This window comes from Galendromus occidentalis, unplaced genomic scaffold (genome assembly GCF_000255335.2).
Source record: "Galendromus occidentalis unplaced genomic scaffold, Mocc_1.1 scf7180000077485, whole genome shotgun sequence".
In the NCBI taxonomy this organism is placed as follows: Eukaryota; Metazoa; Arthropoda; class Arachnida; order Mesostigmata; family Phytoseiidae; genus Galendromus; species Galendromus occidentalis.
This window is the reverse complement of record NW_003805473.1, coordinates 653,386-667,403: the sequence shown is the minus strand read 5'-3', so window position 1 is coordinate 667,403 and position 14,018 is coordinate 653,386. Positions and strand designations below refer to the sequence as shown.

The 14,018-nt window shown below is 50.6% G+C and overlaps 6 protein-coding genes across 6 annotated transcripts in view; 3 read left to right on the top strand and 3 right to left on the bottom strand.

The window, feature by feature from the left end:
• egl (Egl_like_exo domain-containing protein) overlaps positions 1–1,326 on the top strand; it is a 7,563-nt gene extending 6,237 nt beyond the window's left edge. The window contains exons 5-7 of the mRNA XM_003745841.2: positions 102–291; positions 388–1,111; positions 1,211–1,326. Of these exons, the coding sequence (XP_003745889.1) occupies positions 102–291; positions 388–1,111; positions 1,211–1,326 (1,030 nt within the window). The remainder of the gene's footprint in view (positions 1–101; positions 292–387; positions 1,112–1,210) is intronic.
• A 2,127-nt stretch (positions 1,327–3,453) lies between these two features.
• Positions 3,454–4,947, bottom strand: RpLP0-like (ribosomal protein LP0-like). The gene is made up of 4 exons (XM_003745840.1): positions 4,755–4,947; positions 4,414–4,605; positions 3,955–4,325; positions 3,454–3,853 (listed from the first exon to the last, which is right to left on the bottom strand). The coding sequence occupies exons 1-4, from the start codon at positions 4,836–4,838 to the stop codon at positions 3,454–3,456; spliced, it is 1,047 nt and encodes a 348-aa protein (XP_003745888.1). The 5' UTR covers positions 4,839–4,947.
• Positions 4,948–5,224: 277 nt separating this feature from the next.
• Polr2E (DNA-directed RNA polymerases I, II, and III subunit Rpb5) lies at positions 5,225–6,550 on the bottom strand. The gene is made up of 3 exons (XM_003745750.2): positions 6,381–6,550; positions 5,525–5,955; positions 5,225–5,417 (listed from the first exon to the last, which is right to left on the bottom strand). The coding sequence occupies exons 1-3, from the start codon at positions 6,435–6,437 to the stop codon at positions 5,273–5,275; spliced, it is 633 nt and encodes a 210-aa protein (XP_003745798.1). The 5' UTR covers positions 6,438–6,550; the 3' UTR covers positions 5,225–5,272.
• A 70-nt stretch (positions 6,551–6,620) lies between these two features.
• ClpP (Caseinolytic protease proteolytic subunit) lies at positions 6,621–8,654 on the top strand. The gene is made up of 5 exons (XM_003745749.2): positions 6,621–6,755; positions 7,316–7,474; positions 7,785–8,007; positions 8,140–8,307; positions 8,397–8,654. The coding sequence occupies exons 1-5, from the start codon at positions 6,738–6,740 to the stop codon at positions 8,522–8,524; spliced, it is 696 nt and encodes a 231-aa protein (XP_003745797.1). The 5' UTR covers positions 6,621–6,737; the 3' UTR covers positions 8,525–8,654.
• A 705-nt stretch (positions 8,655–9,359) lies between these two features.
• RpS20 (ribosomal protein S20) lies at positions 9,360–10,067 on the bottom strand. The gene is made up of 2 exons (XM_003745748.1): positions 9,868–10,067; positions 9,360–9,749 (listed from the first exon to the last, which is right to left on the bottom strand). Exons 1-2 carry the CDS (start codon positions 9,927–9,929, stop codon positions 9,455–9,457), a joined length of 357 nt encoding a protein of 118 aa, XP_003745796.1. The 5' UTR covers positions 9,930–10,067; the 3' UTR covers positions 9,360–9,454.
• Positions 10,068–10,520: 453 nt separating this feature from the next.
• Ref1 (RNA and export factor binding protein 1) lies at positions 10,521–12,683 on the top strand. The gene is made up of 4 exons (XM_003745839.1): positions 10,521–10,709; positions 11,864–12,022; positions 12,127–12,274; positions 12,406–12,683. Exons 1-4 carry the CDS (start codon positions 10,521–10,523, stop codon positions 12,681–12,683), a joined length of 774 nt encoding a protein of 257 aa, XP_003745887.1.
• The last annotated feature ends 1,335 nt before the right edge of the window (positions 12,684–14,018 follow it).

Genomic DNA, 14,018 nt, shown 5'->3' with positions numbered 1-14,018 from the left:
AAATTCAGAATTTCAGAGAAAAAAAATAGCGGGAGAATCTTCCTTCTTCCTCACTCGAATGTTCATCCCTCGGAGGTTTGATTTTTCCTTTGAACTTTCAGACGTGATCAAAAGTTCTGGTCTCGACGTCCGCTCACGGACGACATGATCTTCCACGCTGCTTTCGACGTGATTTGCTTGAGCGCTCCCTCGGTTGTCGAGAACCTCAGATCGGCCATACGAGAAGAGAGTAATAATCTCATGGAGGACCTCTGTCAGGAGCAAATACATTCCTACATCCAGCCTGACGAGGTATGTAGGTCGTCCGGAATCCTGCTCCCTAAACATGAATGAGCCTGGTGATTCTGTCCGAGCTCATGCTCATTGCGCTCGATCCTTCTCTCATAGGTGAAGTTGAAAAAGAAACAACGGAAGGTGGATCATGAGGTTGCGGATCTCCGAGCTCGACTGAGCGGTAACTCCGTCAAACCCATCGTACTATCGAATCGGGAGATTCGCTTATTGAGGTACATTGAGTTAACGGAGGAGGAGATAGCCAAGATTGAAGGATCACCTAAAGTGGCCAAAAAGCTCGAGAGGCTCCGTAATCACGGAAAAGAGGATGAAGATGAGGGCGAGGAAGACGATGACCCTGATGACGATGATTCCGAGGAGAGTGATTCCATGTCACAGCCACGCTCAGGTGACTACTGGAGCTACGTAAGTGACGAACCCTCATCCCTGACGGCAGCTTCGCACACGACCACCGAGCCCGTCAGCTTCAGCGTGAACAACAATCTCGACAGCATCGGTTCAAACCTCTCGAATCTGTCGAATTCGTCTTCGGGATGTTGTTGTCAGTGTCATAGCAATGGTGCTGCCCGGACCGGCAACGGCATTGGCGGCGGAGGAGGGGGAATGGGCGGCGGAGTTGGTTCGAATAATGGAAACCGCTCGGCTGGAAAAGAACGGCTAAAGCCGGCTGTCGACACAAGCCCACCTCCTAGTGCAGCCCCTGTCGAGAACAACGACTCTTCCACGTGCAATTCCCCCAAATTGTCGAACGGGAACCAAGAGAAACCGAGGTCACCGGGTTGCACGGTCGATGAAGGCACGCAAACTCTTTCGACAGGTAAGAACACATACCACATCTTCTGGAAGGATATCGATGAACGTTCCAGGATCGATCAGTTGAGAAGGGTTGATCTGAGAGTTTCCGACTCACTTACAGGAGATGTTGTCATCACAAGGGTGTACTTCGAGGAGGCCGAGCATCACGGAACGCCCACTGAGGGCAACGAATCGCGTGCGCCAAACGGTCCGGCTCCTATACAGCTGGTAGCTTGAGAAATGAAACTCCGATCAGGATCTCCCTATTGATCGAAGACTTTCGGTCGGTGGGGATGCTTCCGCATTAGATAGCGCAGCTCTAGCCCACTCGCCCGCCTGCTCGTGAGCGCTGTCCCTTGACCACCGATGAGGATCCACCCCGAATCCCAATCACGCATCAAGCTATGCGGATGATCAATTGACTTCACTCCAAGCTCCTTAGACTCTTAGCATTTAATGGTATTCCACCTTTTTACCCCGAGTTGACAAAAAAATCGCAAGGCGAGCGCGCCGTTGAAGAACGAGCCTTTAGCTCCTAGTTGGACTTCAGCCAGCAGCATGGAAGAGGCACGAAATCCGGAGATAGCGATGGACGAACGGTCTCTACAGAACGATCGATAATTCTGTTGCCGTTGTGAAATGTGAATATCCCCCAAGTGGTTCCAAATTCCGTACGGGGCTCGGAGACCCCTTCGCACTATCGGATGCTTGAAATTGGATCGGTTGTTCCGCAACAAATTGCGGGACGATCGCTTTCCTCAACGGATAAGTTTTCGGTACCGGAAGTTCCCGGATACATCCGGGATATTTCGTCGGGAACTTCCATAAGAGGATTTCGATAGCGTTCTGCACCACGTTTATTCCAGTATTGTGAGAGTTTTAAGAGAAGAACACGGTCACCGGCTGGGGTTTGCTCTTGGTTCAGGCTTCCCAATAACATACAGACACAGCGTACGGAAACGAGTGCGCTATTTTCTTCACGAGGTTCTCTAATCCTAATAGTCTGTTGGTTGCCGGAGTGATCTCCTCTCCAGGAGATGCTCTCGTGGCCGCAGAAGCCATTGAGTTGTAGTGTTTTCGAGGAAATCGCGAGTTACTCCGTGTGGGAGCGGCGTTTCTCGGGATGGCGAGCTTTGTTGGCGCACCTTATTCACCCAAAATACCCGCCCACACCCCGATAGACAGCTTTACAAAAATTTCGACGACTGAATACTGCGGAGTAAGACGTCGAAGTTGACCGCAACGACGACTTGATTCGTCCTGTACCCTTGTTGGATTGTGATCCGTCGCGATGTACGCAACGAGGTATACAAATATCTTTGTGAGTGAGTCGAGCGTTTTCCGAGTGTCTTGCAATCTTGTGAGAGGCTTGGCAGGAAAGCGAACGAAGACTGAAACTTGATACAGTAGCGAGCAAGGAAGCATTGGCTCGAATGTGATATAAGCGGTTGGTTGACTGGTGACCCCGGTGACTCAATCGATTCACGACTCATTTACGGCGTCTGATTGACTGATGGATTGAACGGTCGCGGTGCTTCGAGTACTTAGAGACTTTGAGAAGTACAGTGGGCCGGAAGGAAAAATGAGCGATAACAGCCGAACAAGTTCCTGTGGCGCCGGCTGCTCCGCGATTCTCTGAGCCACTGCGTTGATGACCTCATCGTGGGATTCGAAATGGAATCATGTTCGCTCGGACAACGACTGTGCGGACACTTTGTTTTGTCTCACATGGGTTTTATGTTTCTTCACATAAAATATCCCATGTTTTGGACGTACGGGAGACTACATGACCCCGAGGTGAAAGATAGAAGTCCTCCGATTTTATGTTTAGGTAATCGACGACAGCACCAGCACGGATAGGCGAACACCACCACCAGCGGCACTTTCCCGACAATTGTCAAGACCTACCGCTCGAGTCTTGTGTTGGTTGAAGACGGATAGTGTACAGATTGTAGGATTCACCGATCGTAGTAAGACGTGAACCGTTTCTCAAGCAATACATGACCAGAGAAGGGCGGAACAGATGTACGACGTAGTCTTGTATATTTTATACAGCTGAATACAGTCAGTACATGCTGAGGGGCTTTTTTTACTTCTGGCACACAGCAGCTTCTGGGTTGGTGCTAGATATACTTGACTTCCCTGTTTGACACAGGATCCAGATCTTGACGACATGGAACGGAAAGACGTAATAAAAAGAGTAAAGATATAGCACAGTGTTTTCACTTCATAAGAATGGGGAGCTTTTCCGATTTCTGAGTGTATCGTCCGCGACTGAGGAAAATGCACGCGAAATTCTACAGAAGACAACCATTCGATTTCCAAGTTCATTCGAAGTTCGATTTTATTCACAAGAAACACAGCCTATTTGACCCTCTTCGCCGCGGAGCGTGTCACTCTTCTGGGAGGAGTATCGGTTTTCGTCTCTCCTCCGGAAGCCTCGTCGCCGTTTTTCTGACCTTTGATTTTACGTACGGCTTTCTTCGTCGGTCTATTTTCTTTTTGCTTCTCGAGTTTCTTCTCGGGAGCTTTGTCTTCCTCTTGCTCTTCGTCGACCACCATACCTTCATCCTCATCTTCGTCATCATCGTCATCACCTCCATCATCATTTTCATCGTCCTCGCTTTGCTCGCCTCCGTCACTACCGCCTTCCTGGATCGGAGTTTGCGGAATTACAGATTTCCGAGCTCGCTTCGCTTTATTGTGTTTCGCTTTGGATTTTTTAACCTCGAGTGCACCGCGACCCTCAACCTCACGGAGAACCCTGAAACATGAAATCGGGTTAGATATCAATCAGCACGCAGACCGACTTTGCGAATTTGAATCTTTCACTAGAATTTGTTCCCTTCGGCTATTCATGCTCACCGGAAGGATCCATCTTTCTTCCAAACACACTCCAGTGTGATATGGAACTCCGCCATCTGGATTCCCTTGTGTTTCAGGACATCGGCCATCTCAGGGGTGAGGACATCTCCTTCGTTGCACACGGTGAATTCATTCGTTAGCTGGATTTTACCACGAACGAGCCTGGTGGGTAAGCCGAGTCGACGGAATTGCGGTTCCATGGAGTGCGGAAAGTCATCGAGATCATTCTCTTTCAGGACCACTGTTTCTGTAGCGACGAAGCCAGCTCTTGCGAAGTCTGCTTCTCTGAAGTCCTCGAACCATGCTAGGACTTCCTCTTCAGGTTGTGATGTTAAAAGTAGGCCGCACTGACCAAGAAGCCGCTCTGAAACCTTCGGCGAGAGGGTTATTCCGGAAAAAAATTCATGCCTCCGTCGAGGAGAAAAATCTGATGAGTTCCTCTGCCTCTCAACAACCCACCTTGTGTATGTTGTCAGCGATCTCATTCTCAGCGTTCCGTCCAAGGGCGAGCTGTAGGACCTTGTTTTTACCCATGATGAATTTCGAAGTGCCTTTCCATTCCTCTCGGACCTCTTTTAACTTATTATTTCTCATATTCTGTATTGAGAAAATGTACACCGAATCATATTGGTCGAGGGCTTTGCGAATCTCCTGGAAAGCATACACAGAAAATCATAAACGAAGTCATCGTGGATATTCCCAGTCTGAGGCGAATGGCTCGTAGCGGGAACTGCATACATGTTGGACCAGGAACTCGGGAGCCTTGGGTTCACTCAATCAGATCAATGGAGATCACTCACCTCAACAAGTTTCTGCTTGTGCTCGAGACCTTTCCTCTTCGCCTGAGTCAAGGAAACAACACGATTCCTCTTCGAAACTGGCATCTCGGTGATGCGGAGAAATCTCGTATATAAGGTAGAGAAAGCGCTATACACAAATCGAATCCTTGGAACAAGTCAGAAACACGTGCGCGGGTATCAGCAGACAGCCGACAGCGCTAGCGGAGAGAGTTGAGCGGCTCCGAGGAGAGAGCGCGAGCCCGCGTCGCTTCGAAAATCATGACCGTGAGGAACGTTTGTTGCAGGTTCCGCAAGATTCTTTTCCGGATTTTCGTTCAATTCGCCGCCCGACAGCAAAGAACCAGGTCCACGCGGGTAAGTGTTTGGGACCATCCTCTGCTCGGATGCGGGGCGGACTTCCGGCGACAATGTAGTGATAGCGGAGATGGTCCGGGGATGCCTTGCATAAATAGGGCAGCATGTGTCTTTACAACATGAGTTTATTATAACATAAATACAGGGGAAGTCGTGTTTTTTTCTCACACAACGAGTCGATATGAAATGTATCTTCCAGCGGTTTCGGAGTTCCGAATGATTTTTACGACTTGACCTCTCTTCAAGCCGTAGTATCGAGCGACTGGATCGCCGGCTTGGATCCTCATCAAATGATTCTCTTTGAGCTTGCTGCAAAGAGCGATTGTTCCGTCAGTTCACTTCGAGGTCGATGCCAATATCAAAATGAATGGTGACATCAAATAAAGTATAATGATTAGTAGGACGCCAATACTCACTATCGCGAAAGCAATTCAGTTTTCTCCTCTGGGGTCAAAACGACATGTTCCGGAACTAGTTCGTGCTCGATAATGTTTATCAGCAGCTCGCTTTCGAGGAAATGCTCCAAGATATATTTCGGTGCCATGTCACCTAGAGCTTGTCTCGCAGAGGGCGTCATTCCAGCTTGAACCACGATGATGGCTCTCGAAATGTTCTCTTCCTGCATACGCTGACAATAGGTTTTTATGGTTTTGATTCCGATTTTGGCTTCATCCGGGAAGAACACGAACATCTGATCGGTAGGGTCGTCATTGTGAGAGACTAGAACAACAAGATCCCCCCTAGCCGGGTGTTTGTCTGAAGGCTTGTCTCCGAACTGCTCCTTGAAGCCTTCGAGATCCTGGTCCAACTCTTCCTGGGTAACCAGGTAGCCTCGATCATGGCATAGCTGAAAAATGAATTCGTCATGTAAGACCCGAGAACGTTCACTTCTCTCAGCCTGATCTTTTCCGAAATTCGCCATGGCGCTTCTCCAGTTGCTTGATGAATTTCCCAGACTGAAGACGAAGAATGCATCGAGCATCGACTATTGTGTCAAGAATGGGATCACAGAGACATAGGGCTTCCGAAATTGGACTTGGAACGTCTGCCGTTCGAGAGATTTCATCACGCTTGCGAGGAGGACAGCTCCTCGTTTCCCGCAGCCGCGATCTGGTCGGAAGGAACCATCGTCGAGCTAAGCATAGGCCCGGAGATTTCCAGATCAGAGACCAAAGCGAACAATTTCGAAACATATCGACATATATTTTGAGAATGCGCTGAGACTCCAACGAACAGCGTGCCCCGAGCGCCGCGCCGCGGGAAACGAATTACCTGCATGATGGTTTTCCGGATTCTCCACAGCTTGTAGGTTTCTGCCTCATCATCCATGATGGAAAGATTGCTTTACGCCCTCGGATGAAAACCCCAATTGGCACAACACTACGATGTCTCTAAGTCAGGGCCGGCGTGTGTTGTGTTCTTTCGAACATGAGCTTCGATTCGAAGAGCTCTTTGTTTTCAAAGAGGGCGCTGGACTCGTCCTCCTGTGGAAGTCCCTCTCCACTTCGCTCTATCCACCAGTCCACCACCGGCTCAACACGTTCGCGAGACCCACGGACCCCACTTCTTCTGAAGATCATCGGAATTCTACCCATCTGACTGGAAGTGATTCCGCACCTCCCGATTAAAATGTTCTCCAACCGCGTTGTGAGTTTATTGGACACCGAAAAATCTTCTCAAGACTCGCCGATCCCTCACGCACAGTTTGCCGGCGCGGCGTTTTGTCAAAATCGAAAGATGCGGAGCGATAGCTCTCTTCGTTACTCGAGTCCCGAAGTCTCGACTCTACGTATCAGAGAATCGGAAAATCGACTTGGAAATGTTATCCGATCTCTGCTAGATCGCAACCCTCATCTTAGCCGTTTGTCTGGAGTATCCTTTTCCGTTTCCGGAGTTCTCGGGGCGGCTCATAGGTCAGGATCCGGTCAAACTCTAGGGACATTCCATATTAATCGAGGAGCAGCTTCTCGAAGTTTTTCGTTCTCCGGCAGAGCGGGTCCCTGAAATATTTAGCAGAAACTGGGCCCGTTTGAGAGGTATCGAGACGACCGGGAAGAACTTAGGTAGAATCGTCTGCGGAATCACTGCTTTTTTCGCCTTCATATCAGTCGCTCCTCTGATCGAGCCCAAGTTTGATCGTGAACGGATGAAGGGATCCCCCATGGGAATCAAGGAGAACGTTCACTCACAAGTCTTTTTCCCCACAGGGTTCGCTCCTGCGAAGTGGACTCCGCAACTTACACAGGAGCGTCCCCGCTCTGAATCCAATGGTACCCATCGTGATTGAGCAAACTGGCCGAGGAGAACGAGCATACGACATTTATTCGAGGCTCCTCAAGGAGCGTATTATATGCCTAATGGGACCCGTAAGTGACCCCCGATATCATGCCGGGCAACTTTCTCGACAGAGACCGTGAGAATGATGAGTTTCCCGCATTATATTGGGATCGAGCGAAATCATTTTGCAAGGAATGATAAATCTGATCTCTGGGAGCAAAGTAGGGAACTGCACTCGACACGGCCCTGTGGCTTGCCCGAACACATCGGGCTCTGTGTCACGGCATGATATTTTTCGTCCGGCATCTGACTTCCAGTTGATACTCACAATCAGTCTTCGCGGTCCCCATGCCAAACTCGATATCCCTTGCATGACTGGATCGGTTTTTCGTTTCGCAGATTAACGATGACATCGCCAGCCTTGTCGTAGCACAATTGCTTTTCCTTCAATCTGAATCGAGCAAGAAGCCCATACACCTGTACATAAATTCACCTGGAGGGAGCGTCACCGCTGGTCTCGGTATCTACGATACGATGCAGTACGTTTTACCGCCGATATCCACATGGTGCGTCGGACAAGCTTGTTCGGCGGCGTCTCTACTGTTGGCCGCTGGAGAGCAAGGTTCGTACTACGATTCGCGAATCGAACTCCTGTTGATTTACCTGTAGGAATATTCGGGAGTCTTCCTTTCTTCTGAAAGAGATCTATGCGGTCGGATCACAGTGACAAGGAGCCGAGCCCTCTTCCTTCCAGGGATGCGACATTCTCTTCCAAACTCAAGAATAATGGTACATCAGCCATCTGGGGGGGTGAGCGGACAAGCCACCGACATTCAAATTCACGCAGAAGAAATCCTTTACTTGAAGAAGAAAGTCAACCGTATCTATGCGAAACATACGAAACAGCCAATAGAAGCCATCGGTGAGGGGAGCTTCTAATATTGATTGCTGGGGACCTAGCTGCGGATATGCGAGGTTCGCTGCTCTATTGAATTTTTCCTAATTTTCCAGACTCCATCATGGAAAGGGATCGATTCATGAGCCCCGAGCAAGCCAAAGACTTTGGTCTGATAGACACTGTCCTGGAACAGCCCCCGGCAGTCAAAGAAACTCGAGGTTTCGGAGGAAGTTCGGAATAATTGGATGCATCGATTGTTTTAGGAAACGAATCAGTGAACGGTGTTTCAGAGCTGACCTGATGCTCTCAAGGTGTTCCACGAGGAATTCGCTCTGGGATACCTCCTCAATAAACTCTGTCGTTCTAGTTTTGTGAAGAGAGCCTCCCGGTGATTTTCTGACCGTGATGGTGCTTCGAGAAGGCGTTGGATACCTGTGTCGGAATGTGACTCCTTTTCTGGAGGCAGTAGGTTCGCGAAGTAAGGGGAATGCGCGCCTTTCAGCTTTGGCACTCGCTCGAGCCACGGTGCAGAATTCGGAAATTCTTCCGGCCAGCGAGGGTGTCGAAAAACAATCCCGCGAGGGGTGCCGACCCCACCGGGTGGCAGAGACGCTCTCAGGCTCGAGCCCATCAAACTCTAGATACGCTGAATGGTATTCACCCTCCTCATGCCAGTGCATGAATGTAGATTCCGGAGCCCCGATGTATTCGAAGGACGCTCATGCAATAACTCCGCCCTGCGCATCGAAGCATTCCCCGTCCCTACTCGTTGAGAGAAATTGCCTAATCCGCGAGCAATAGCTCTGTCTTGGCCAGGGTAGGGGGTTCTCCAGGCTTAATTGGGTAGCTCGGAAGAAAATAGACCGCTCATGATGCGAGGACTTCCCGAACAATCTTAGATATCATACTCAGTGGAAAAGTTATGGGAAGAGTGGATTTTCTTTCGGCAGAATCGCCCCTAGGCACTGTGGGATCGATGGGTCCGGGGCACGTACGACTCCTGACGTGTTTCAGGCGAGATAGAGATTGAGTACCGCTGGTCTAGGTGAAAGCTTCTTGCAGAGAAAACCATCGAATTTTCTGGGCGTGACAAGTTTATTCCCACGGAATGGGGACTCCTCACAGCCTTGGGAACCTCAGTCAGATGAATGGGGCCCTATGGGGTCAGTGTTTATTCCGCAATGGTGACTTCGACCTTAACACCGGATTGCAGGACGATATTTGTGATCTGCTTGACGATCTCGGCCGGCGAGTGAAGGTCGATGACACGCTTATAGATTCTCATCTGGAACCTGTCCCAGGTCTTGGAACCTTCTCCGCAGGGGGTTTTGCGGGTGGTGATTCGCAGAGTCTTCGTCGGCATACGCATCGGTCCCTTGACGGTCAGATGCTTTTCCTTGGCCGAACGAACCAAATCGGCACACATCTTTTCGAGAGCGCGCACATGGTGACCGGACAGCGTGATCCTTCATGGGAGAAATGCTCAGATTAGAACTCTCGAATAGGAAGATTTTCCGGGCACCTATACTTCGACACATCGTTCAGCCCGCTTCCGAGCGGCACATCCAGCAGCACAGGACGCACCTGATCTTGTGGACCGCTTGCGGCACCGCTTCCTCGGCCTTCGGGTCTTTGTAGGCAGACATGTTCTATCAGAGAGAAATCTTGCGGAATTCTAGCGTACTGGCCGAGATATTCGTGAAGAACAGCGCTGAGCCAGGACAACACGTGTACGGCGAACGGTAACTTTCGCGAAAAGGAAACAACCCTCCAAACACGTCGACGAATCGAAACCACCGGCGGTGGAGCTAGGCGCCAGATTCGAGTTCCGTTGATGAAGATGCTCATCCACCCCGATTTCGAATTCTAATCCGCGAGTCCCGTGATTGCTGTTTCTCAGAAGCGAATCACAGGAATTTTCAGCCCATTAATGAGAAATTGAGCGATTGGGGGTTGCGTGCACCCTCTGTTGGGAGAGGATGAGCATCGCCAGTGCTTAAAACGAAATGCGACGCCATCTTTGGGCACTCAGCGTCGTCTCATTGTGCGAGCAAGTCCTCCCAGAAACCACAGTTCCTGCCGACAAGTTCCGAAAGCACCATCTGATACTCCTCCACGTATTCAACTGTACATCATCTCCGTATTCAAAACTTCGCCGCACGGGATCCAGGAGCGCTTGTGTGTGTTGTGATAATTTTTCTTTGCGTAAACGACGACCAGAAGAGAGCCAACTCAAAATGGTCGACAAAGTGGATATGTCTCTCGATGATATCATCAAGTCCAACCGTTCGTCCTTCAAAACTGGCCGAGGAGGCCGCGGTGGACCCCGTCGGGGTGGAGGAGGCGCTCGTCCCAGAGGCGCTCGAGCTGTGGGCCCAGCCCGAAAAGCCTTCTCCACCGGAGCGGGCAGAAAATTCGCCCCCAAAGTGAGTATTGCTTTCATTGCGCCTTCGGAGCAGTCTTGGATGCTCAACCGATAGGCCTACGAGTGCGCAGAACTACACTGACCGTGCTATCGTTTGCGACGCTCGTCGATCTGTTGAATCGTCAGCTTGACGCGCTGCTAAGAGTCCGGCTGCATGGCTAGCTGGCCGGCAAGAAAATGGCGACCGTTGCCTCGAATTGCCGTGTGTGGAAGCCCCCTCAAGTCCTGCTCGTGATGGCGACTCGCTCGGTTGTAATTCGATATCGATATCGGGGAAAACATCGACGACGGCGCTGGCTCAATCTACTGGAACTCGATCGGCGGCACTGGTCTTTTCCCCGGCGACTCTGGGCGCGGCAGAACGACTCCGGCCGCGCTGTTGCCTGCCGGTCTGACCATCTTCGTCATCCAATCGCGAGATGCGCACAGTCTACTTTGTCGTCAACCCTTGATCGGGAGATTACGAAATTGTTCCCACCGCAGTCGGAAAAATGGCGTGTGCCTCCAAAGCGAATTCCACAATGTGGCCAATCCTTGAACCGCGTAGCTTCGATCCGGCTATCGTTTTCCCCTGAGCTTGTGGCAACAGCGGCATCATCACGGTGCTTCTCGTTGATGAGGATGTCCATGGCGCAGGCAGCTGGCTCATCTGCCGAATGTTCCAAAGTCACTTGAGGACTATCGATTTCTCGCGCATTGTCGAGCCGGCACGACGCTCGACATGACTCGTCGTCCTCGTAGGCTTCTCGTAGCTGATGGATATCCATACGGCGGATGTCAGGTAATCTCGGCCGCGACGGCCGACCAGCGTCTAGGATCGCTGTGATGATGATGATGATTACGTCGACGGCGTTTGTGAATTCTACGGATGATCGGCGCGTAGCCCATCGCTCGATCACGTCCTCAGTCTGCCTCATCGACCCGTCTTCACCTGGCGGAGGGAAACTCGCGTACGATGATGCAAAGCTATTCAATGAGACCCGAGTTGAATGACGAAAACACTCGGATGAGGTTCCGTACCAGACTCGTACGTTGCTTCGTCACGTGCACGTTTCGAAGGATTCTCTCCTGTCACTGCTCAGAAACTCGCATGGAGTCGGTGAGCTTCATCGCTCGGGATGGATTAAGATCAACAAGTCTTCGTATTCTACCTAGGGATCGCCAGCAAAGAAAAACAATGGATCGTCCGGAGATCGCTGGCAGCATGATAAATTCCGCGGACCTGCCGCAAACGGAACAGCACCTAATCGTGATGGCTCTTCGAAGCTGACTATCAGCAACCTACACTATGGAGTATCAGACGCCGACATCAGGGTGCGTACCATAACGGACAGCAGTGAAACCGTTCAGCAGCTGCGTTCATCATCAGTGGAGTGTGCTGGAACGTTCCGGATTTTAATGTGTACCTTCATCCGTAGGAACTTTTTAACGAGTTCGGAGCCTTGAAAAAAGCTGCGGTACACTACGATCGCTCCGGTAGAAGCCTCGGCACGGCCGACGTCATTTTCGAGCGCCGCACCGACGCCTTGCGCGCAATGAAACAATACAACGACGTTCCGCTGGACGGTAAGTTCCGCTCTCTCTGGACTCCGATTGAGGAGAATATTTCCCCCCTCACGGGGACATGGCGCGTATCCCTAATAAATTGCGTCAGGGCACATGAACATGATTCTAAAGAGCTCCCTTCATACCCGCAGGTCGTCCGATGAAAATCGAAATCGTTATAGACAAGCCTGTCGCAGGCGGCAAAGTTCTCGCCGGCCGTATCGGGAAGAAACCCGCAGCCCCTGTGAGGCCCCAGGCACAGAGACCCCAACGAGGCGGAGGACGCCCCGGACGACAAGGAGCAGGCCGCGGAGGTCGGGGCGGCGCCGCTGGCGCCGGAGCCAAGCGAGCTCCGGCGAAGAAGACTCCCACCAAGGAACAGTTGGATGCCGAGCTGGACGCATACGTTTCGAAGATGGACACAAATTGAGAAACTGATCAAATGAGGAGGATCATCCCAGTTTCAGACTCGGAAAAGGCTTCATTGTACAAAAGCTATTATACTTTGTAAATTTGAAAGTAGACTCATTACCCTTAAAATACAAACAACCACAACAACCACGCCCAGTATGAGGAAGTATTCGACGACTCTTATCTCTTGTCCGCACGAACGATGTTTTCTCTTCTTCTACTTGAAATCAGGGAAGCTCGACCAGGGGGTTCGGTTGGGAGAAACTATTTCCATCGAGAGACCTGTTCAGGGCGGGGACCATGTTTCGCGGGTCGAAGCCACAGCCAAACTTCGAGGTATCAGGTATCATCGATTGGGTTCCGCTTCGGCGGTCGGAATCTGAAGGCTTCCCGGCGCGGAAATCTGACCGGCAGCAGGATCATTTCTTTCCCGAGAGACGACTTGATTGTGCTCCTATGTCCTTGTTCCCACTTGTGGGAGGCAGGCCGGCTCGCGAGGGAGCCGTGATAGAACTTATATCGATTTCTGCCGGTGCTTCCAAGTCCACGGGTTCCTGTAACTTTATTCTCATCAAACTCCGCTCGCCTATTATGGAAAGTCGAGGAGCCCCGGCAGGTCGATTCCGAGACGACCTATGCGTCTTCCGCGTTGTTTTGACAGCAGACGGTCCACCCGATCAGGGCGAATTCCTTATCTATTGCCGCCAAGTGTCGCGAGAATGACAGGTTCGGACGCGTGTCGAAAACGAGGTTTCCAAGGAGGACATCTCAGATGAGGCTCCGTCGTCAGGACCTCTATGCTTGGGGTTGAAACTCTGTGTCAAGACCGATGAACATCTCACTCAAAATCTTCATCGGGTAGAGAACATTTTATTGATACAATTCCGGCGGATATATGTATGTATATGTAACAGTAGGTCCATGGCATTGACAGATTGCAACGTGATCACAAACTATGGCAACAAGATCTCGCTCGCTCAAGACTCCAGCATGTCATTTCTTCTCGTAAAGGCTTGGTAAAAATTAGTGGACCTTCCGAGCCCTCAACAAGTGACGAAATAACGTTCGACTCTTACTCTGTTTCCTTGTACTTTCGAGTTGTGAATATCGAGGATTCCAGGGAATTAATAGGGGTATTATTCTAAGATTGCTGTCGCCGCTCGAGGGGAACGTTTGAATACTGAATTCCCTCCAGTACACGACCTTATGATCCTATGTTTGTGATCTAGTATAAACTGATATAATAAGAGTGTAAATACGAAGATTGCCCCCTGCTAGGCAATCGCCGGTCACTCGACTCTGCGAGGATATAGTATATGAGCTCCACATATACAAATATCGACACAATGAGACA